Genomic DNA, 22,500 nt, shown 5'->3' on the forward strand with positions numbered 1-22,500 from the left:
TGCTAACAGCTACCTAATGCCTACACTAGCATGCTAACAGCTACCTAATGCCTACACTAGCATTTTTTCAGTGTGGTTTTACACTAGCATGCTAACAGCTACCTAATGCCTACACTAGCATTTTTTCAGTGTGGTTTTACACTAGCATGCTAACAGCTACCTAATGCCTACACTAGCATTTTTTCAGTGTGGTTTTACACTAGCATGCTAACAGCTACCTAATGCCTACACTAGCATTTTTTCAGTGTGGTTTTACACTAGCATGCTAACAGCTACCTAACATCTGCAGGAAAACTTAGTTCGAAATTTTTAGAGAAATTCTGCAAAACATGAGCACGAAATAATATACCCTAGCATGTTAAATGAGAAGAGGATGGAGGGATGAAGAACAGAGGGATGAGGAACAGAGGGATGAAGGACAAAGTTTCACCACAGGGGCAGATTAAACCAAGAAGAATGAAATAGAAAATAAATAAGGAGGTCCTTAGTGTTGGGCGAAAACATGAACATTGCAGAAGGAAACATTTACAGTGTGTCCACTGAGCGACGTTTATCCTGCAGCCCAGAGAAACATTAACGATCTGTCCATGCTAATGTGCTAATCTACAGTCGTAATGAATTTATAAAGTAGAAGAGTAGGGAAGTGAGAGCTCAGAGGATGTAGGACTTCTGATTGGAAGGTCATGGGTTCAAATCCCCACACCACCAAGCTGACACTGCTGGGCCCTTAAGCAAGGCCCTTAACCCTCGACTGCTCATCTGAGATAAATGTAAGTCAATCTTGATTAAAAAAAAAAAAAAAAGCGTCTGCAAAATGCCATAAATATAAATAAATCACTTCCTGTGCAGTGCTGATGATGTGTAGCGTCTGTGCGCCCTCTAGTGGTCATTGTTTATTATCCCAGAGGGAAATTGTTTGGTTGCCTTTTTTGCAGTAAAATCAAAGTAAAGAATAAAGTGAAATAAAAAATATAAATAAGAAAATGTAAATAATATACATATCAAGTTATATATTAAGTGAAAAGAAATTTAGTAAAACATGGCAGAAAAAGTCAGACTACAATGTTCTTGCACATGTTACCATTATTATTATTATTATTATTATTATTAATAATATATTACAATTACTAAACATAATTGACCAGGATATTAATATTATAAGTGTGGCATGAAAATCTATAACTATATTATATATCATCTATTTCCTACACCAGCATCTTTACTAAATAGTCATAATTAATGAATATTATAACCATTTTATTTTTTTATTTGTTTGTTGCAGACTTCAGTTACATATTTTACTTAAATCTTAAATAATAATTATTAAAAGGTTCCCTGTTTTCCATTTCCTCCCACAGATCGTCGTCATCTCTCCAGTCCTGATCTTCTCTCTGTCTGTCAGTCGTTTGCTAAAGTTAAACCTTCTACCTCTGAGTGCTCATTACGTCCACACAACTCTTCCACCGGCCTGCTACTGAGCGAAAACATCTGCTGTGAGACACTTTAACAATAATATTTATTATAATAACCGTATTTACGTACATATAAAACCCTCAGGGTTTCATCATCACCATGTGAAGGTATGAGATAGAGATGAGGTTCTGCTCCGGTTCCTGATGAGATGATGTTGTGTGTAGTGAACAGGAAAGTTTTCCTTCTGTTGTGTGGTGTGATGGCGATGTTCCTCACACTCATCACCGCTCTGTGCTGCGTCTCCATCATGCTGAGAAGAACATCATCTCCCTCTGATCATCCACCTGGTAAGTCTTCAGTTCTTCTTCTTCGGTTCATCAGTTTCATTAATCAGTTTATTCCAGTTCATCAGTCTAGAAGGAGAGGAGAGAGAGAGTCCAGTAGATGAGTTTCCTGGACAGATCAATCCTCTCCTCTGTTCTTCTCTTATCTTCAGGCGTGGACGTGGGCGTTATATACACAGAAGTGGACATCTGCAGGAAAGGAAAGAGGAACAGGAAAAAACATGAATCTGTGAAGAACGTGACAGAGATTTACTCCGAGGTGAACCATGAACCAAACCAGGAGACGAGAAATCTGACCTTCACCACATACGGACTGGATGAAATAAACCCAGTCTGAGTATCAGGATGAGGAACGTGATCTTTCTACAGCCCTTTTACAGTGTTCACACCGTCCCAAAGCATCTTCACACAAATTAATCAATTACAGGTTTCCATTTTACATTCCATGATTCAGTTTCTACTCATTCACCACTAATGAGATACTCAGAGAAGTGATGAGGGAAAAAACCCTGAGATGGTGTGAGGAAGACATCCTCATCCTTATCCTCATCCTCATCCTTACCAAGAAGGTCCATGAAGGTCCATTCAGTACAGTTTCACCATTGTTCACGTGAAACATTTCACTTTTTAATAAACAGTACAGAACATACTGAGCAGAAGCGATCTAGTGTATGCAACACACACACACACACACACACACACACACACACACACGCACACACACGCACTCCTTCTCCATTCCTCAGGCATCTTCTCACCTTCCACAATCTGGTTAAAAACTCCACTGCATCTCTCCTAAACATCTCCACGCTTCTACCGGTATGTCATCTGGTCCAACCGACTTTCCACTCTTCATCCTCTTAATCGCTGCTCTCACTTCCTCCTTACTAATCCTATCTACATCCTGCTTCACATCTTCACATCATCCAACCTTCTCTCTCTCTCATTTTACTTGTTCATCAGCTGCTCAAAATACTCCCTCCATCTTCTCAACACACTCTCCTCATTAGTCAACACATTTCCATCTCCATCCTTTATTGCTCTAACTTGCAGCACATCCTTCCCAGCTCGGTCCCTCTGCCTGGACAATCGCTACAAATCCTATTCTCCTTCCTCAGTGTCCAACTTCTCCTACAGCTCCTCGTATGCCTTTTCCTTGTCTTTCGCCACATCCCTCTTCACCTGCTGCTGCATCTCCTGTAATTCTAACTTTTCCTTTAGTCTTTATTATATTATTAATAAAGCTTTTTATTTCTGAGAGACGACGCTGCCAGGTTGTTAATGAGCAGCGTACGCCCCCTGTAGGACATCTTTGGAACCAGCCGCTTCCACCTGCTCAGTCTGCCCTTGATGTGATCTACAGGGCCTTCCCAGTTTTTATTTAAAAACTCGTGACTCCAATGTAGACACCAAAATACCTAAAACCTCGTTTTTTCCACATCAGGCCTCCACACACTCTATCAGTCTTCATCTGAGCTTTCTCTACTGACCTTCAGCTTCTTCAATCTAAAAGTTTCTTGATCTGTAAAAGCTCCTTCTCTTCTAAAATGTTCCTCAGGCCCAGTTGGGCTGAGCAGGTTTGAGTGTGTTTAACCTGTACATACCTGTGTGTCAGATCATTACAGATGGATTTTAGGACGTGTAATGACGTGTCTGGAGGAAGCTGATGTTGTCTACTGCAGATGTTTAACTAGCATTAGCGGCAGCTCCACTCAGTCATTAGATCTTTAATATATTTGATATATTTTAATCGGTCAGGATGAAATTTCCACCACAGAAGCAGTCGTGATGTTCATGATGTGTGTCACTGACATTCCACTTCATTACATTAACATGAAACAGATAAAAATGTGAAATCTCATTTTACATCCAGTTCAGTTTTTATTCATTATAATTTTAACACACACACACACACACACACACACACACACACACACACACACACACACACACACAGACACACAGACACACACACACACACACACACACAGACACACACACACACACACACAGACAGACACACACACACACAGACACACAGACACACACAGACACACACACAAAAACACACACACACAAAGACACACAGACACACACACACACACACAGACACACACACACAGACAGACACACACACACACACACAGACACACACACACACACACACACACACACAGACAGACACACACAGACACACACAGACACACACACACACACACACAAACACACACACACACACACACAGACACACAGACACACACACACACACACAGACAGACACACACACACACACAGACACACACAGACACACACACACAAACACACACAGACAAACACACACACACACAGACACACACAGACAGACACACACACACACACACAGACACACACACAGACACACACACACACAGACACACACACACACACACACAGACACACACACACAGAAAAACACAAACAAACACACACAGACAAACACACACACACACACACACACAAACACACACACACACAGACACACACAAACACACACACACACACACAGACAGACACACACACACACACACAGACAGACACACACACAGACACACACAAACACACAAACACACACACAGACACACACACACAGACACACACAGACAGACACACAGACACACACACACACAGACACACACACACAAACACACACACACAAACACACACACACAGACACACACACACACACACACAGACACACACACAGACACAAACACACACACACAGACACACACACACACACACAGACACACACACAGACAGACACACACACACACTATTATTATTCATGTTTATTTTTTTTGAGCTTTTAATAATGAACGTGTCTCACAGCAGCTTTACAGATAATGTGGTGATAAAAAGGAATAAAATTGTTCTTTATAAGTGTGAGTTTGTCCCTGATGAACAACTTTATTATTATTTGTTGTAACAATGAATTCAGATTGTAATAAAGTTTCTGTTTCTGTGTTTTTTATTCATTAACGTGTCGATACTGAACTTATTTTCGTAAATTTATCGAACAAAACTTCTTTCCTTTTGTTTACAGAAGTTGATATAAAGCAATTAAAATAAAAAGAAAATCACCAGATAATAAACAGATGTTCAGATGCCACAGGTACATCATCGTCTTCATCATCGTTTTCATGGTGGTTGTCTTGAGTGAAATGCTCCTCAGGTCTGGAGCTGTTGGGTCTCTGCGTGATGAGTTTCAGACAGAAACCCTGCTGTGATGGAGGTCAGGATTACAGAGCGCTGAATCTGATATAAATAATAATAAAGATTCACTGTGGTTCAGTTTCCTCACAAACAAGACTGTAATTTCTTCACAATCAGAAGCTTCAGTGTGTTAAAGAGAAACGACACGCTCACTGAAAGAGAAACGACACGCCCACTAAAAGAGAAACGACACGCCCACTGAAAGAGAAACGACACGCCCACTGAAAGAGATACGACACGCCCACTGAAAGAGATACGACACACCCACTGAAAGAGAAACGACACGCCCACTGAAAGAGAAACGACACGCCCACTGAAAGAGAAACACCACACCCACTGAAAGAGAAATGACACGCCCACTGAAATAAATACGACACACCCAATAAAAACAAAATGACACGCCCACTGAAAGAGAAACCCCACTTTATGATTTAAAGCTAAAAGGATGGAAAGATGAACATTCTGGTATGTATTTGGCAGAAGTTAAACTCATCTTTCTTCAGGATTCATCATGAACAAATTTACATTTCATGCTGATGTCTGAAGGCCATTAACTCCATAATGAGGATTTCAGAAACAGTTTCCTGTAGAAGCTCTTGAGGAAACAGTAGTTTGGAGAATAAAGGAGCATCTACACACAACAGATTTATGATCCAAAACCTTTTAAACCTCTGAGTCTATATGAATTTAAAATGAATGCTGTTTCTGGTCTGTGATAAAGACCTGTGCTTCTTCTTCTCGCTTTTATAAACAGTGTGTGGAGGAGTGTGAGTCCTCGGGTAGAAGATTTATTATATTTTACTGCCCAGAATCTTTCTGTTGAGTTTCTTGAAGAATGATTGGATTTTGCAGAACCTGCACTTCTTCCTCTTGCGGTTCCTTCCTCGTTTGTAATAGACTCCGTCCCAGTTTACCTCATTCTCCTCATCCATCACCCAGGGTCTCCAGGCTCTGCCGTGGTTCAGCGGGTTGGCACGCGGGTCGTCCGGGGGGTACTGGACCGCCGTGGCAGTGCTGTTGTAGAAAGCTAGGCGCTGCAGGAGCTTCTTCACTACATCTGGTCGCTTCTCTGCCAGGTCGTTTCTCTCGCACGGATCTGCAGTGATGTTAAAGAGCCAAATCGACGACTTCTCCTTGTCCACGTTTCCTCGTTCCAGGTTCCACCATCCACTCGGGAAACTGCTCAACACCTGAGGAGGGATCCAGTCACCGTGACCAGGATCTCCGGTCAGAAGTTTCCAATCTCCCACTCTTATCGCTGCTTGGACCGCCGTATCCCACAATCCCTTGCCTTCCCGCAGTGACCCCAACCCTCGCCGATTCAGAGGGTCAATGTTATGTAAGATCTCAAACCTGGGAGAAGTTTTATTCTCACTAATAACTGACCAAACATCATAACCATCTAACTTCTCATTCTGGGAAATGTTTCCTCCTGCCAGACGTACGAGAGTCGGGAACCAGTCCGTGATGTGAATTAGCGCTTTGCTAATTCTACGCTTGTAGCGTATTAGTGGACTGTGCACGAACCCCAGTGCTCTGATTCCACCCTCCCAGTAAGTCCCCTTGCGCCCTCGTAAGGGCCAGTTGCTCCCTCCGGTGAACGGCTGTGCTCCGTTATCAGTGGAGAAAATAATGATGGAGTTCCGATAGTATCCATATTTGCGTAGCGCATAGGTGATGTTGTGCACCGCCTCGTCTACGATGGAGATGGTGGCCGCGTATTTCCTGCGTGGGACGTTCCCCATGCTGCGATACGGATAAATATAGGATTTGGGCGGTTTTAAAGGAGCATGAGCCGCCTGAAGGGACAGGAAGATGAAGATCGGCTGAGACGGATCGTGCGTCGCTAAAATTTTGCGTACTCTCTGAGTGTACATGAGAGTGGAGTATTTTCCCACTTTGTTCCATGCTAGCGAGTCGCCATCGTGCAGGTCGAAGCCGCACAGAGTTTTCCCGTCGCAGGAGTCGAAGGTGTAATAATCAACACTTCCCGTCAGAGAACCGAAGAAGGTGTGAAAGCCGCGGCGTGTTGGGAGGCAGCGTTTACGGTAGAAGCCCAGGTGCCATTTTCCAACCATGTGGGTGGAGTAACCAGCGTCCTGAAGACGCTGCGGGAGTGTGGACAGGTTCAGAGGAAGACAACTGGGCTGACGAGGACGGATAATGGAGTGCTGGAGACCCGTGTGGATCTGATACCTGCGCAGAAATACAGTTCATGGTTGTTAGCATGCTAACTTCTGTAAGATCTTTAGAATTAGCATTATATGTGTGTTTACCTGCCGGTGATTAGCTGACTGCGTGACGGCGTGCACAGCGGCTGAACGTAATAATTCTCCAGTCGCACTCCTTCAGCCGCCAGCTTGTCCAGGGTCGGAGTGTGGAGCTCAGCGCTGTGGTAGCCGATATCGTTAAAGCCCTGATCATCGGTCAGGATAAAGATGATGTGAGGAGGAGGTCTTGGTTTATACACACCACCAAAACGATCTAAATCATTCTCCACCTGATTGGGTTTCATCCAGTCCCACAGAGCTCCACCCAGATCCAACACAACACACAGAACCCACAGAGACATCATGGTTGCCAGAGGACCTGAGGGGGGCGTGACAGGGCCTTGGGTGGAGCGTGATGGATCTCACACACGTTTTTAGAGATGAGAAAGTTCACTGAGGAACACTGAACCATGTAATGGCTTCTTCTCTCTGTCCTCTACAATTCACTGCTTTCCTTCTCATGACGTCTCGTGTAGGTTCATGAAGAAACCGGCAGTTAAATCCAGGGTCCTTCTAGTCCACTAAAACCCTCTTCCAGACATCCATGTGCTGACTCGATGGTCCAGCGTTCATTCTGCTGACCAGAAAGTAGTTTTAAAGAGGTTTAATCTCAGCTCCTGGCTGCTGCTGCTGTGTGAAAGTGGTTTAATCCTGAGCTGCAGAGTCGTGTCCTGTTTCTCCTGAGGAACCCGAGCAAACGTACACGCAGGGCTGAACACACATATGCACACACACACACACACACACACACACACACACACACACACACATATATCAAGTAAATCTCAGATAAAGTGTGCAGCTCTCTCCACGGCCAGAAGACCAGGGCATTAACAGCAGCTCATTCCTCTGACTTTCTGCTGTATTAGAGGTTTTCGTCTCCTGTCTCTCATCAAACTTCTCCAACTTCAGCTGTGACGTGAGAAATTCAGGGTTGCCAGATCCACACGATAAAATGACTCCAGTTAGAAAACTCTACATCAGTAAAACTTCAACTCAGATACAGTTTGTGTGTCATTATGTCACTTCTATTCTCTTAAATCTCTCCATCTCTCATTCTCTCTCTCTCTCTCTCTCTCTCTCTCTCTCTCTCTCTCATTCTCTCTCTCTTTCCATATGATTTACTCTACAACTTATTAACATTTAAAATGTTCTGGAAAATGATAACATATTTGAATAAAGTAAAAAAAGATTCCAGTGTATGTAGTTTGAAGTCTGTGTTATGTGTGATGTTCTGTATTAGCTTTGTTAGCAGTGTAAGCTAATTAGCGCTGGAGGTGTGTTTGGGGTCGTTGTTCTGTTGTAAGACAAAGTGCAAACCAGATGGACGGCTGCATGTCACTGCAATTCTCAATTCTGACTAAATCACCAACAGTGTAACCAGACCACACCTTCTCCTCCAAGCTTCACAGTGGGAACCACATCTTTAGGAACCATCTGTTTACCTCTGTACATCTAACAAAGACACACCACTTAGAATCAAACATCTCAATTTTTTTTCTCAAATGTTTTCCACTGATCTAATGTACATTTCTTGTGTTTAGTGACCCAAACAAGTTTCTTCTGCTTGTTGTTCTTCTAAAGTAATGGTTTCTTTGCTGCAATTCCACCATTAAGGTCTGTCTCACGCAGTCTCTTCTGAACTGTATTTCTAACGGTAAACGGTATTTCTAATAAACGTAGCTGCTGCAGCAGAGGTAGCACTGTAAGGATGCTGTTCATAGACTTCAGTTCAGCATTCAATACAATCATTCCTCAGCACCTGATCGAGAAGCTGAGCCTACTGGGCCTGAACACCTCCCTCTGCAACTGGATCCTGGACTTCCTGACTGGAAGACCTCAGCCAGTCCGGATCGGAAACAGCATCTCCAGCACCACCACACTGAACACTGAGGCCCCCCAGGGGTGTGTGCTTAGTCCACTGCTGTTCACTCTGCTGACTCCCGACTGTGCACCAATGCACAGCTCGAATCACATCATCAAGTTTGCCGATGACACGACCGTGGTGGGTCTAATCAGCAAGAACGACGAGTCAGCATACAGAGAGGAGGTGCAATGGTTAACAGCCTGGTGTGGAGCCAACAACCTGTCTCTAAACGTTGACAAAACTAAAGAGATGGTTGTTGACTTCAGGAGAACACAGAGTGACCATTCTCCACTGATCATCGCTGGATCCTCAGTGGAGATCGTCAAGAGCACCAAATTCCTTGGTGTTCATCAGGTGGACAAGCTCACCTGGTCACTTAACACCAGCTCCATCACCAAGAAAGCCAAGCAGCGTCTCTACTTCCTGAGAAGGCTGAGGAAAGCTCATCTCCCTCCCCCCATCCTGTCCATGTTCTACAGAGGGACCATTGAGAGCATCCTGAGCAGCTGCATCACTGCCTGGTTTGGGAACTGCACCGTCTCGGATCGCAAGACCCTACAGAGAATAGTGAGGACAGCTGAGAGGATCATCGGAATCTCTCTCCCCTCTATCATGGACATATACACTACACGCTGCATCCGCAAAGCACACAGCATTGTGGACAATCACACACACCCGTCACACACACTTTTCACACTCCTACCATCAGGGAAACGGTTCCGAAGCATTCGGGCCGCCACATCCAGACTGTGCAACAGTTTTTTCCCGCAAGCCATCAGGCTCCTCAACAAAGAACTGAACTGAACTCTTTCTCACACACACACACACACACACACACACACACACACACACAACTGTGTGACTGATCCGCACAAACCGGACTCAACACCCATCATACACTTCGTTCACCCAGGTTTTCAATACCAATCACATTTTTCACTATCGCAAAATGTTTACATGCCGTCTGTTGCTGATTCCGGGACTTGTTATTTTGCACAATATTCTGTCCAAATCCTTTGGTCACTGTTCACTTTATTTTTGATTGCTGCTACTGCTGAATTGCACAAATTCTGTTTACATTTTTCTGTTTACACTGAACACTTATTTTTATTTTTATATTTGTGTATTGTGTGTTGTCCTGCACTGTCTTGTGTTGTCTTGCACTGTCTTGTGTTGTCTTTTGCACTGTTTGCACCAGCTGCACACATGCACTTTATGTGGCGAGGATCTTAGTTCTCGGCCCTGTGTTCTTCTGTTCTGTACTGTTTGTTTTATGTTGTTCTATGTAGCACCTGGGTTCAGGAGGAACGTTGTTTCATTTCACTGTGTACTGCATCAGCTATATATGGTTGAAATGACAATAAAAGCTTCTTGACTCTTGACTTGACTTGTTCTTCCTTTCCTGGGCTGGTCCTCATGAGAGATTCATCATAGTGTTTGATTGTTTTTGGAGTCTGCACTTGGAGATACATTTAAAGTTCTTGAGATGTTTGGAATTGACTGAGCTTAATTTCTAAAAGTATTGATTTTATATAATGATATATTATGATGATTTTTCTCTTTCCTTAACTGAGTGTTTCTTGCCATAATATTGATTTGTACAGTAAAGTAGGCAGAAAAACGCGGATCTGGCAACACACGTGAACGCACACACGGACTCGTGCGTTGTAGCCACGCCCCTTCGGCGCATTGTTCAGGTCCGTATATGGAGTGAAAAGCTTTAAAGTGCGCATGTGTGTTTATACCCGCTCACATTCATCTCACAGAGCACTGCTTCCAAACACACCCTCAGAGTGGAGTTACAGCGGTCTTTATTCTCTATTCATTCATCTCAACACATCTCAATTCATCTCCACACATCTCAATTCATCTCCACACATCTCTATTCATCTCCACAATTCTCCATTCATCTCTACACATCTCTATTCACCTCCACACATCTCTATTCATCTCTACTCATCTCCACTCATCTCTGTTCATCTCCACACATCTCTGTTCATCTCCACACATCTTTACTCATCTCCACTCATCTCCATTCATTTCCACTCATCTCCATTCATCTCCACACATCTCTATTCATCTTTACACAGCTCTATTCATCTCTACACATCTCTGTTCATCTCCACACATCTCTGTTCATCTCCACACATCTCTGTTCATCTCCACACATCTCTGTTCATCTCCACACATCTCTGTTCATCTCCACACATCTCTGTTCATCTCCACACATCTCTGTTCATCTCCACACCTCTCCATCTTTATACACTGCTACACATCTCTATTTCTAAAGAGTTTATTCATGTCTATGATCTTAATGACAGTGTGGTAGATTCTCCATATACACTTTTTTCCACGCCGGCTCAGGACACACAGAACCCTAGAAGTCCACAATGGAGAGAAGCACATGATTTATTTATTGTGTTTAGTGTTAAATGGAATCTGCAAATCTGGAATCTGTGTGTGTGTGTGTGTGTGTGTGTGTGTGTGTGTGTGTGTGTTCTTCTGAGTGTAACACACTTCCTGAAATATGAATCACATCATAAAAAGCTATGAGACAAATTTTTTAAACCCCAATACTTTAATTAAAGATTTATACACACACACACACACACACACACACACACACACACACACACACACACTTTAGAGAAGGTTAAAGGGCGTCTTAGACTTTAACATTGACAGCATTCTCCAGAACTTTCGCCACCTGATCAACGCTCATGTTGTCCAGTGAAACACTCTGCTCTTTACCAAGTGCTGGAACAATAAAACACACACACACACACACACACACACACACACACACACACACACACATTACTGCATCTCATTTACATTGTATCTTAAAGAACCGCATAGATATTTTACACTCTAATTATGAATCATAAATCGTGTGTGTGTGTGTGTGTGTGTGTGTGTGTGTGTGTGTATGAGACTAAGGGGTTCAGCTGACCATATCTGGCCCACAGTCGGGGCTGCACACCAGAACATTCTCTGATCAGGATGGGAAACTCAGGATTCGCCTTCTTCAGTGTCACATAGTGCTGCTGTACAAAATCCCTACACACACACACACACACACACACACACACACACACACACACACACACACACACACACACACACACATTATTCACCTCTCAGAGTGTCACACTTGCTGATTATTATTCCTATAAAACAAATTATACATTAATACAATTCAGATAAGAACTGAAACTTGCTGTAATGGGGTGTGTGTGTGTGTGTGTGTGTGTGTGTGTGTGTGTGTGTGTGTGTGTGTGTGTGTGTGTGTGTGTGTTATTTCCAGCAGCTGCTCAGTTTCTGATCCGGAATAAAAAATCTTTAAAGACATTTTATAATAAAGGTAATAAATAAAGCTGATCGAATGATAGAATGATGTTATTAGTAAATGTGACGTAAATAAACAGAAGATCAGTGAAGACGGAGTTTCTGAGCAGAAGGAACAGTGAATATTGATGATAAACTCGGTGTTGGTCTCTTTACCTCACCCCCTGACTGCCAGCTGAAGTCTGACACAAGTGAAGGCGAATTTCGCGCAGGTTTTTACTGAGACTGGAGCCCAGATTTCGCACTGCCGCGGCCGCCATCTTCCTGTCCGACCTTCCAGCAACCGGATCTTCTTCTTCTCCTCCTTTTTCTCCTTCTGTTTGTGCGTTCGGAGGATCCTAACCGAAAACATCGCCCCCTACCGACCAACTCATCACTGTACACCTGTACATGTAGACTAACAAGTGATTGAAGAAAGAGAAAGTGTTAGACAGAAGAAACAACAAATGAGGTTTTTAAAGCTGGTTTTGTTTTTTAGACATTTGGATCATTGCAGAAGTTGTTTCATTAAAAAACAGAAGAGAGGTCTGGAGTTTGAAGATTTGCATCTGTGAATGTGGAGTTTTGCAAGAAATAATAATTTATTAATACTATAATTATATTTAATTATTCATATATTCGTATTTATTCCCTTTCATTATTCACTACTGTTATATTTATTTATTTGTGTGTGTAATAAAGTTCAGTACTATTGTACATGGAGTGTTATGTTTGTTTGTATCATTTTAAAAACTATCGGTTTATAGATGAATATTGAAAAAAAAATTATTATGGTAGTAATAATGCTCTTTTAATAAGCTCTCCGTAAAATTGAGGTTTTATATCAAAATAGAATTTATATAATTATTACCGTCCACACGGTTCCAGTTCAGACTGCGCATGCGCACACTTTTCTCCGCCAGCGCGTCGCGCATGCGCATAGCAGCCGTGAGATTCGGTTTTGCGGCTGGTCGAAGGAGGATCTCCAGACAGTTTGGTGAATTTTGTGTGAAATAAATCTTTGAGTGCAGCAGAACTGAACGTCATCATGCCTGAGCGCGAGTGTAAGTGTGCCGAGTGTCGACGTTATATCGAGTTGTTTGTGTTAAATGCTGTAAAATGTACAGGGTCTGTGGTAAGTTTATTAGCATGTTTTGCTAACACGGTGCGGTGGAGACGTAATGAAAACAAACCCCCTGAACTGAAATTAAAATGTGCTGAACCTGGTTTATTACTGTTAGTGTAATGAAACATGTATTTAGTTATCATTAATGAGAGTATAAGTAAGAAATCAGGCTGATTGAGGGGTCACGGTTACTACTACATAGACCACCTTCATGACGTCATAATTGTGCGTGTGTGTGTGTGTGTCCTGTAGCGGAACTGTACTCCAACCCTCTGGCCCCAGACGGTCATGAAGTGGAGGATCATCGATCTGCTCTGCAGTGAGTGTGAACTTATTGTTATTATACATTATACAGACAGGTGTGTGTGTGTGTGTACCTCACACTTCACTGCCAAACACTCACATCTGACTCTCTTCTGTCTCTCCTGTGTGGCCTTTTCAGGTCCAAGCTGACTAATGAGGACTTCAGGAAACTCCTGATGACCCCCAGAGCCACGCCTTCATCAGCACCGCCCTCTAAATCACGCCATCATGAGTATGCCTGACGTGTTTCATACAGACGTGTGTGTGTGTGTGTGTGTGTGTCAGTGTGTGTGATTATCTCCGTTATGATCTGCGTGATGCTTAATACACACTGCACCCTTGTTCTTTCTGTTCCTTATGTAGCCTTCATCCATCATACGCTTTATATACAGTTATACAGTCAGAGCTACGTGATGTAAAGCCACATCTCTATTCTTGCTTTTCTCTCTCAGTGCCCTACATACCGGTGTGTGTTTGTGTGTGTTTGTTTGTGTGTTTTTGGGGTCATCTGTATCATGTCTGTTTCCCAGAATGCCGCGGGAGTATAACGAGGATGAAGATCCCGCTGCTCGCAGGAGGAAGAAGAAGAGGTGTGTTTGATTTTAATCTTTCATGACACTGTCTTCACTCTACTCAGTGCACTACATAGAGATAACATTATTATTATTATTATTATTATTATTATTGCTGTATTTGTTCAGCAAACGAATAAAAAAGTTTTAGCAGTGAAACATGTACAGAAGCTGGTAAGTAAGTACGCTAAGTCTATATTTATACATGGATCTGCTATAACACTGACATTAGAACACTGAGTGGTGAAGTGAAGAACCCTGATCATCTCTTCATCATGGCTCCTGTTAGTGGTTGAATTTATTTATCAGGCAGCAAGTGAACATTTTGTCCCCAAAGTGGATGAAGCAGGAAAAATGGTTGTTGGTCAAATTGCTGGAGAAGTTCCTGCTGTTGATGTTTGTTGGGTCAGGACTGTTTTGGCAGCAAAAAGGGGACTTGCACAATATTTGGCAGGTGCTGATAATGTTATGCCTGATCACTGTGTGTGTATATGAATATATTATATTTATTACTATAGTTATGTATTAGGGGTGTAATGCTGCACATATCTGTAATAAAACTTCTCACTGATCAGGAAGTGGGTGAAAAAAAGCTGGTCCTGAACCTGCTGGAGTATGATCCTGTATCTCCTTCTTGATGGAAAGAGCAGTTTGTGAGGAGTCCCTGATGATGATGTGATACATGTTTGACCAGCTCATTGTTTATACGTTTTGGTGTGTGTGTGTGTGTGTGTGTGTGTGTGTGTGTGTGTGTGTGTGTGTGTGTGTGTGTGTGTGCAGTTATTACGCTAAACTGAGACAGCAGGAGATGGAGAGGGAGAGAGAGTTAGCGGAGAAGTACAGAGACCGCGCCCGAGAGAGACGAGACGGCGTTAATAAGGACTACGAGGAGACGGAACTCATCAGCACCACAGCCAATTACAGAGCTGTAGGACCCACCGCTGAGGCGTGAGTGTGTGTGTGTGTGTGTGTGTGTGTGTGTGTCTGTCTGTCTGTCTGTGAGTGTGTGAGTGTGTGTCTCTGTGTGTGTGTGTCTGTCTGTCTGTCTGTGAGTGTGTGAGTGTGTGTCTCTGTGTGTGTGTGTGTGTGTGTATGTATAGTAATAATTTAATAATATAATATACAAATATAATAATAATAAAACCAAAACAAAAGATGTAGTGAACGTGTGTGTGTGTCTGTCTGTCTGTCTGTGAGTGTGTGAGTGTGTGTCTCTGTGTGAGTGTGTGTGTGTATGTATAGTAATAATTTAATAATATAATATACAAATATAATAATAATAAAACCAAAACAAAAGATGTAGTGAACGTGTGTGTGTGTGTGTGTGTCTGTCTGTCTGTCTGTGAGTGTGTGAGTGTGTGTCTCTGTGTGAGTGTGTGTGTGTGTATGTATAGTAATAATTTAATAATATAATATACAAATATAATAATAATAAAACCAAAACAAAAGATGTAGTGAACGTGTGTGTGTGTGTGTCTGTCTGTCTGTGAGTGTGTGTCTCTGTGTGAGTGTGTGTGTGTATGTATAGTAATAATTTAATAATATAATATACAAATATAATAATAATAAAACCAAAACAAAAGATGTAGTGAACGTGTGTGTGTGTGTGTGTGTCTGCAGAGACAAATCCGCAGCCGAAAAACGTCGTCAGTTGATCCAGGAGTCCAAGTTCTTGGGTGGTGATATGGAGCACACTCACTTGGTGAAAGGTCTGGATTTCGCTCTCCTGCAGAAGGTGAGACTCCGAGCAGAACCTTCAACAAAGATCTCATGAACGCTCACAAAACCACGTTTTCTACCTGCATGTTGTGGTGTAGAGTGTGTGAGCGTGAGGAACGTCACTCTGAACTCCCTCATGCTTCCCCTGAGTGAAACTGTGTGTGTGTGTGTGTGTGTGTGTGTGTGTGTGTGTGTGTGTGTGTGTGTGTGTGTGTGTGTGTGTGTGTGTGTGTGTGTGTGTGTGTTCTCGTTCTTTGGTGTTCAGGTGAGAGCTGAGATCACCAGTAAGGAGAGAGAAGAGGAGGACATGATGGAAAAAGCACAGAAGGAAGTCAAGTATGAAGCTTGTACACACACACACACACACACACACACACACACACACACACACACACACACACGGTTTATCACATGAATGTTTTTCTTTGTTTTTTGTAGGAATGATGAAGATCCTGAACAGAAGATTGAGTTTAAGACTCGTCTGGGTGAGTGAGTGAGTGAGTGAGTGAGTGAGTGAGTGAGTGAGTGAGTGAGTGAGTGAGTGAGTGAGTGTGTGTGTGAGTGTGTGTGTGTGTGTGTGTCTTTAAACATCTTCTATGATGTTCTACAAGCTGCTCAATCATCTCCCAAGATACAACAGTCCCATCACAGACAGTCATGTCCAGTGTTCATGTGTTTCTCGAGGTCTCACTATAAAGACTCTGAGCTGAGGGAAATTTTCTCTACAGATGTTTGAGGTTTGTGTTGGTTGTTCTGTAAAGGTTAATGGTGTGTGTGTGTGTGTGTGTGTGTGTGTGTGTGTGTGTGTGTGTGTGTGTGTGTGTGTGTGTGTGTGTGTGTGTGTTTTACAGGGAGGAATATTTACCGTATCCTGTTTAAGGGGCGTCAGATGGAGAGGAATGAGTTGTTCCTGCCAGGAAGGATGGCGTACGTGGTGGACCTGGAGGACGAGTACGCAGACACGGACATTCCCACTACACTCATCCGCAGCAAGGCTGACTGTCCCACCATGGAGGTACCGACCAACTCAACAACCTGCTTACTGACCTACTCACTGAGCCACTGACTGAACTCGATAGCTGAAGTTAATACACTACACTGTACAGACGTGTTTCTGCTCACATGAAGAGACACATGAGCAAAAATGTAAACAAATAAACAGAGACATGAATGCAGATTGGATGGGAGGATTGGAGGATGGAACAGTAAATTGATGTGTATATGATATAATCTGTAGACAGGTGTTCAGACTGACTGATGGGTTAAGTGTGTTAATGGTCTCGAGTGTGTGTGTGTGTGTGTGTGTGTGTGTGTGTGTGTGTGTGTGTGTGTGTACAGGCCCAGACCACTCTCACCACTAATGATATTGTGATCAGTAAACTCACCCAGATCCTGTCCTACCTGAGACAAGGGACTCGCAACAAGAAGCTCAAAAAGAGGGATAAAGGTACTTCTCTCACCCCTGTCTGTGTGTGTGTGTGTGTGTGTGTGTGTGTGTGTGTGTGTGTGTGTGTGTGTGTGTGTGTGTGTGTGTGATTTTTAAATGAATCAGTATCTATTGTCTGTTTTTAGTGTAGACGTGATCTGTGTCCGGTAATGTTTATGGTTGGTGTGTGTGTGTGTGTGCGCGCGCAGGAAAGCTGGATGAGCGTAAAGCCCCTGAAGCTGATATGAAGTGAGTCTCAGTTTTTTTCACTATACGTTCAAGTGTAGGTCTGATGTCTACATGTATTTTTTTACTGTGTGTGTGTGTGTGTGTGTGTGTGTGTGTGTGTGTGTGTGTGCTGCAGTATCTTTGATGATATCGGTGATTACATCCCCACCACCTCTAAATCAGCACGTGATAAAGAGAAGGAGCGTTACAGAGAGAAGGAGAGAGAAAAGGAAAGAGAGAAGGAGAGAGAGAAGGAGAGGGAGAGAGAGCGGGAGAGAGAGGAAGAGAAACGACATCACAGCTACTTCGAGAAACCTCGAGCTGACGATGAGGTGATAAACACTGCTACACACACACTACACACTGAACTGCTGTGTCTCTGATCCGTAATCTCCAGCTGATCATGTGACCGCATCAGTGTTATTGTATCATCACTTCAAACAGCCAATCAGGCCCCTTTATGCAAATACACTGTATAACAGAAAGAAAGGGGTGGAGCCTATTCATTCACATCATCATCATTCAATATGGATTCATTTAGCATTTTTGCTTATTGACATTTCTTGTGGATTTGTCAAATCAAGGTGTGTATGTGTGTGTGTGTGTGTGTGTGTGTGTGTGTGTGTGTGTGTGTGTGTGTGTGTGTGTGTGTGTGTGTGTGTGTGTGTGTGTGTGTTACTGACCTCAGTCTCTTGTGTTTCACAGCCTGTTGACTTGGATAAAGGTAATTATGAATAATTTTGTTTGTTAGTAACTACTGAAATGTTATTTTTAATATTTTGTCCCCGTCTTGTTGGTAGAGACACGTCCTCGTCTGGTTTGGCGGGGATGTGTCCTGATCTCTGTATAAATGAAGTGCTGGGGTGTATAATGTTCCCATCTGTACAGGTCCAGGATCAGTGAAGGATCAGCTAAAGATCATTAATGAGAAATTTGCAGGAGCAGCAGCAACAGACTGGCAGCAAACATATCCTTTCTGTTTTCACTGTACTTACCTGTTCTTCTAATTTACACACACACACACACACACACACTGCTTCCTCATGCAGTGTGTTTGTGTTTATTTTTGTTCTTAACCGCTACACACATCTGGGATGAGACGTGAAGAGAAGAAACATCTGGGAGATTTCTTCGGGATGTCCAACAGTTATGCTGAGTGTTACCCTGCTACGTGAGTTTACACACACACACACACACACACACACACACACACACACACACACACACACACACACACACACTGTTCTCCATAAATACTGATATGTATTTTACTGTGTGTGTGTGTGTGTGTGTGTGGGTGTGTGGGTGTGTAGGATGGATGACCTGGCTGTAGACAGTGATGAAGAGGTTGATTACAGTAAGATGGACCAGGTGAGTGAGAGTGTGTGTGTGTGCAGGTGAGATAAGCAGGTGTAGGAGGTGATGTATTTGTTATCTGTATGTGAAGGTTAACATTTTAGTGTAACATTTTAACGTGTGTGTGTGTGTGTGTGTGTGTGTGTGTGTGTGTGTGTGTGTGTGTGTGTGTGTGTGTGTGTCAGGGCAATAAGAAGGGACCTTTGGGCAGGTGGGACTTTGACACCCAGGAGGAATACAGTGACTACATGAACAACAAGGAGGCTTTACCAAAGTAAACACACACATTCTCTCTCTCTCTCTCTCTCTCTCTCACACACACACACACACACTCCCTTGTTTTCTCTCTCTCTCTCTCTCTCTCTCTCTCTCTCTCACACACACACACACACACTCCCTTGTTTTCTCTCTCTCTCTCTCTCTCTCTCTCTCTCTCACACACACACACACACACACTCCCTTGTTTTCTCTCTCTCTCTCTGCTGCCAGATGAATTTCCTTCTACTATTATTTATTAAATTATCAGTAATGATCATTAATATATACCTGTGTGTGTGTGTGTGTGTGTGTGTGTGTGTGTGGGTGTGGGTGTGTGTGTGTGTGTTCAGAGCTGCATTTCAGTATGGAATTAAAATGTCAGAGGGAAGAAAAACACGACGCTTTAAAGAGACCAATGAGAAAGCAGAGCTCGACCGACAGTGGAAGAAAATCAGTGCTGTGAGTGTCACACACACACACACACACACACACACACACACACACACACACACACACACACACACACACACACACACACAACATATGAGTGGTGTGTTTGTTGTAAATTATTTAGATTTTTAATTATTTTTGTGTCCTCAGATTATTGAAAAGAGGAAGAAGATGGAGGCTGATGGGTGAGTGTGTGTGTGTGTGTGTGTGTGTGTGTGTGTGTGTGTGTGTTCTATTATAAATATAAATAATTGTGTACAGTAGTTGAGTATTTCTCTGTACTCACTCGTGTGTGTCTCTGTTTCAGGGTGGATGTGAAGAGGCCCAAATATTAACCGTGTGTGTGTGTGTGTGTGTGTGTGTGTGTGTGTGTGTGTGTGTGTGTGTGTGTGTGTGTGTGTGTGTGTGTGTGTGTGTGTGTGTGTGTGTGTGTGTGTGTGTCTAAACATTACTCATCTTTACATGATGTAAGAGATAAACAGAGTCCATAGTGTTTGTGAGTCTTTAATTCTGTGCATAAATATTGGCATCCAGATGAAGAGAATAAAACCAGATAAACTAATAAATGAGTGAAAATCTTTTTTTCTCCAGTTTCAGTTTAATACAACAAAAACATTTATCCAGTTAAACACATTGGGGGTAGGTGGAGGTTAATAGGGGTAAAAAGGGGTATAAATATAAAAGTGATCTTCATTATTGTTCTTTACTTCACAGCACAGTGATAATTTCATCCTCCACTGAAGCTTCCTCTCTCCTCTACACACACACACACACACACACACAGAGAAACATGAAACATCTAAATCATTACTGTATTTCAAATTATAAATCAATCTGGAATATTGTATGAAGTGTATTACAGCTTCACATACACACACACACACACACACACACGGTTGAGTTGAATCTTACCAGGAAGATGAGTGTGTGGTGGATGATGAGTTCTCGTGTCAGATTAACTATGTTCATGTTCATGGCCAACTCCTCAAACAGCATGGGAACAAACACCACTGCCAGGTTCTGTGCCGTCATCTTATTCACCTGACTGTGGAGCTGCACGCTGTGCACACACACACACACACACACACACAGAGGCAGGTGAGATTAGCTGGGCAAACACAGCATCTTAAAAAAAAAAAAAAAAAAAAGAGTTTACAATCATGGACAGTTTAGCAGAAAGACATGAGAGACTGATGGGTAGAGCGAGAGACAGACAGATCTGGAGCAAGAGACAGGTAGAGAGATAGACAGATGTTCAGAGAGACGTGGAGAGACAGATGTGGAGAGAGACAGATGTGGAGAGAGCGGTAGATGTGTATAAGGTGTAGTGTTACGTGTAGAGGTGACCAAACAGGGTGTACAGTAGGACCCTGTTGTCAGGAGGTAGAAGTTTCACCAGTCTGCGATACTCCTGCAGTCTTTTAGTGAGGTCAGTGTGAACTGAAACACACACACACACACACATTTACCATCCTCAGGTGTGTGATCAGAAAGATGGTATGTGATTACATCACAACATTATAACTTCACATCCTGTTAAGTGAATATTTTAGATGTGATGTCTGTGATTTGCTCAGAATCAGTAACAGTCTCGTGTGTGTGTGTGTGTGTGTGTGTGTGTGTGTGTGTGTGTGTGTGTGTGTGTGTGTTACCTGCTGCTTTAGCCCAGCTCTCTCTCTCAGATGGAGGGATGAGGTGGGTTGAGTTGCGGAGGAAGTTCTTTAGGGCTCCTGTCACTTCCTGTACAAAAATTTCATTTGTCTCCAAGACGACTTTGTCTGGAGCCTCACGCAGCTTTTCCACCAACTCAGCCACCTTCACCACCGAGCCACAGCAGCGGTACAGACCCTCCACCTTCAGACCTAACACACACACACACACACACACACACACACACAGCAGGAAGGTTTAGCAATGCTAGTGCTCGCTGTTTGGTAAAGGCAACAAGGCATCTTTAAATGCTTTTGTTACCTTGGAAACAACAGAGATTGAAATGAATGAATGAAACCTTAATAAGGATGGCCGCCGTTGTGTTAAGTTTGACCAGCTGGACATTCTCTGCCTCTAAAAGCTGTCAGGGTTTCAGAGTCCCCCAGCCTCCTCGGCTTCCTCGAACAGTGTTATTGTGTGAGAGATTTAAATATCTGTATTAAAGGCGTGTTGATGTTCTCACCATACATTGTGATGTGAGAGATGCAGCGCTGCACCTCAGGAGGAACACTCCCACTGATCTCCACAGGAAGTCTGTACAGGGAGCGATGATGTGACTTCCTGTTGCTGGAGAGCAGATCGTAAAATTTGCTGCAGCTTTCCTCACGCTCGAACCGAAGATACACCGTCCTGATGGGAGGAGCAAATACTGAATATGCAAATTACAAAAAAAAAAAGACTGAATATGCAAGTTGAAAAAATTGAATATGGAAATTAGAAACATCATTAGAACACTCACTTCTCTTCTGCAGTCACCTCCACTGTGTTCTCTGCCACACACACACCTGTACACACACACACTTACTTCATTAGAACAACATTGTGTGTGTGTGTGTGTGTGTGTGTGTGTGTGTGTGTGTGTGTGTGTGTGTGTGTGTG

General features: G+C 43.0%; 5 protein-coding genes across 11 annotated transcripts in view; 2 read left to right on the plus strand and 3 right to left on the minus strand.

Annotated features, from left to right (window-relative positions):
• The window catches only part of LOC310739548 (uncharacterized protein), a 4,598-nt gene extending 2,194 nt beyond the window's left edge, over window positions 1–2,404 (plus strand). The window contains exons 3-5 of the mRNA XM_083565539.1: window positions 1,359–1,493; window positions 1,638–1,760; window positions 1,910–2,404. Of these exons, the coding sequence (XP_083421665.1) occupies window positions 1,359–1,493; window positions 1,638–1,760; window positions 1,910–2,094 (443 nt within the window). The 3' untranslated portion in view covers window positions 2,095–2,404. The remainder of the gene's footprint in view (window positions 1–1,358; window positions 1,494–1,637; window positions 1,761–1,909) is intronic.
• On the minus strand, window positions 1,289–8,311 carry arsib (arylsulfatase family, member Ib). 4 transcript variants are annotated; one of them, XR_014537418.1, is made up of 5 exons: window positions 7,286–8,311; window positions 4,878–7,205; window positions 3,248–3,361; window positions 1,572–1,946; window positions 1,289–1,471 (listed from the first exon to the last, which is right to left on the minus strand). XR_014537418.1 is itself a non-coding variant. In XM_083565519.1 (2 exons), exons 1-2 carry the CDS (start codon window positions 7,582–7,584, stop codon window positions 5,801–5,803), a joined length of 1,704 nt encoding a protein of 567 aa, XP_083421645.1. In that variant the 5' UTR covers window positions 7,585–8,311; the 3' UTR covers window positions 4,744–5,800. The 4 variants fall into 4 exon arrangements, 1 of the variants encoding a protein (XP_083421645.1); XR_014537419.1 differs by having other exon boundaries at window positions 1,289–1,474; XR_014537417.1 differs by lacking the exon at window positions 3,248–3,361.
• A 3,394-nt stretch (window positions 8,312–11,705) lies between these two features.
• ndufa2 (NADH:ubiquinone oxidoreductase subunit A2) lies at window positions 11,706–12,809 on the minus strand. Its single transcript, XM_083565551.1, has 3 exons — window positions 12,651–12,809; window positions 12,100–12,206; window positions 11,706–11,903 (listed from the first exon to the last, which is right to left on the minus strand). The coding sequence occupies exons 1-3, from the start codon at window positions 12,752–12,754 to the stop codon at window positions 11,812–11,814; spliced, it is 303 nt and encodes a 100-aa protein (XP_083421677.1). The 5' UTR covers window positions 12,755–12,809; the 3' UTR covers window positions 11,706–11,811.
• Window positions 12,810–13,383: 574 nt separating this feature from the next.
• On the plus strand, window positions 13,384–20,489 carry ik (IK cytokine). Of its 3 annotated transcripts, XM_083565521.1 has the most exons (21): window positions 13,389–13,543; window positions 13,852–13,918; window positions 14,042–14,134; window positions 14,433–14,492; window positions 15,255–15,422; window positions 16,095–16,209; window positions 16,459–16,529; window positions 16,632–16,678; window positions 17,045–17,208; window positions 17,532–17,640; window positions 17,829–17,868; window positions 17,984–18,179; window positions 18,553–18,571; window positions 18,736–18,812; window positions 18,933–19,018; window positions 19,161–19,218; window positions 19,389–19,477; window positions 19,812–19,920; window positions 20,062–20,096; window positions 20,219–20,294; window positions 20,384–20,489. In XM_083565521.1, the coding sequence occupies exons 1-20, from the start codon at window positions 13,522–13,524 to the stop codon at window positions 20,244–20,246; spliced, it is 1,653 nt and encodes a 550-aa protein (XP_083421647.1). In that variant the 5' UTR covers window positions 13,389–13,521; the 3' UTR covers window positions 20,247–20,294; window positions 20,384–20,489. The 3 variants fall into 3 exon arrangements, with proteins under 3 accessions (XP_083421648.1, XP_083421647.1, XP_083421646.1); XM_083565522.1 differs by having other exon boundaries at window positions 13,384–13,537; window positions 20,219–20,489; XM_083565520.1 differs by having other exon boundaries at window positions 20,219–20,489.
• Window positions 20,490–22,500, minus strand: part of LOC310739531 (arf-GAP with Rho-GAP domain, ANK repeat and PH domain-containing protein 1) — a 9,150-nt gene continuing 7,139 nt past the window's right edge. The window contains exons 19-24 of one of the 2 annotated variants that reach the window (XR_014537411.1): window positions 22,361–22,406; window positions 22,090–22,251; window positions 21,564–21,773; window positions 21,246–21,351; window positions 20,824–20,971; window positions 20,490–20,667 (exon numbers count right to left, since the gene is read on the minus strand). Coding sequence is in view for 1 of the 2 variants with exons in the window: in XM_083565499.1 (XP_083421625.1) it covers window positions 20,620–20,667; window positions 20,824–20,971; window positions 21,246–21,351; window positions 21,564–21,773; window positions 22,085–22,251; window positions 22,361–22,406 (725 nt within the window). In the remaining variant the exon portion in view is untranslated. Of the gene's footprint in view, window positions 20,668–20,823; window positions 20,972–21,245; window positions 21,352–21,563; window positions 21,774–22,084; window positions 22,252–22,360; window positions 22,407–22,500 lie in introns of both variants that reach the window. The other variant, XM_083565499.1, reaches the window with a different exon arrangement.

The sequence above is a fragment of the Silurus aristotelis genome, assembly GCF_946808225.1.
Source record: "Silurus aristotelis genome assembly, chromosome: 16".
NCBI lineage: Eukaryota > Metazoa > Chordata > Actinopteri > Siluriformes > Siluridae > Silurus > Silurus aristotelis.

Coding starts and splice junctions, on each gene's coding strand:
- arsib (XM_083565519.1), bottom strand. CDS start 7,584: ATGATGTCTCTGTGGGTTCTGTGTGTTGTGTTGGATCTGGGTGGAGCT. Junction 7,206..7,285: donor AGTCAGCTAATCACCGGCAG/GTAAACACACAT, acceptor ATTTCTGCGCAG/GTATCAGATCCACACGGGTC.
- ndufa2 (XM_083565551.1), bottom strand. CDS start 12,754: ATGGCGGCCGCGGCAGTGCGAAATCTGGGCTCCAGTCTCAGTAAAAAC. Junction 12,207..12,650: donor GCTGGCAGTCAGGGGGTGAG/GTAAAGAGACCA, acceptor GTGTGTGTGTAG/GGATTTTGTACAGCAGCACT. Junction 11,904..12,099: donor CCGACTGTGGGCCAGATATG/GTCAGCTGAACC, acceptor TTATTGTTCCAG/CACTTGGTAAAGAGCAGAGT.
- ik (XM_083565520.1), top strand. CDS start 13,522: ATGCCTGAGCGCGAGTGTAAGT. Junction 13,544..13,851: donor GCCTGAGCGCGAGTGTAAGT/GTGCCGAGTGTC, acceptor TGTGTCCTGTAG/CGGAACTGTACTCCAACCCT. Junction 15,423..16,094: donor GTAGGACCCACCGCTGAGGC/GTGAGTGTGTGT, acceptor GTGTGTCTGCAG/AGACAAATCCGCAGCCGAAA.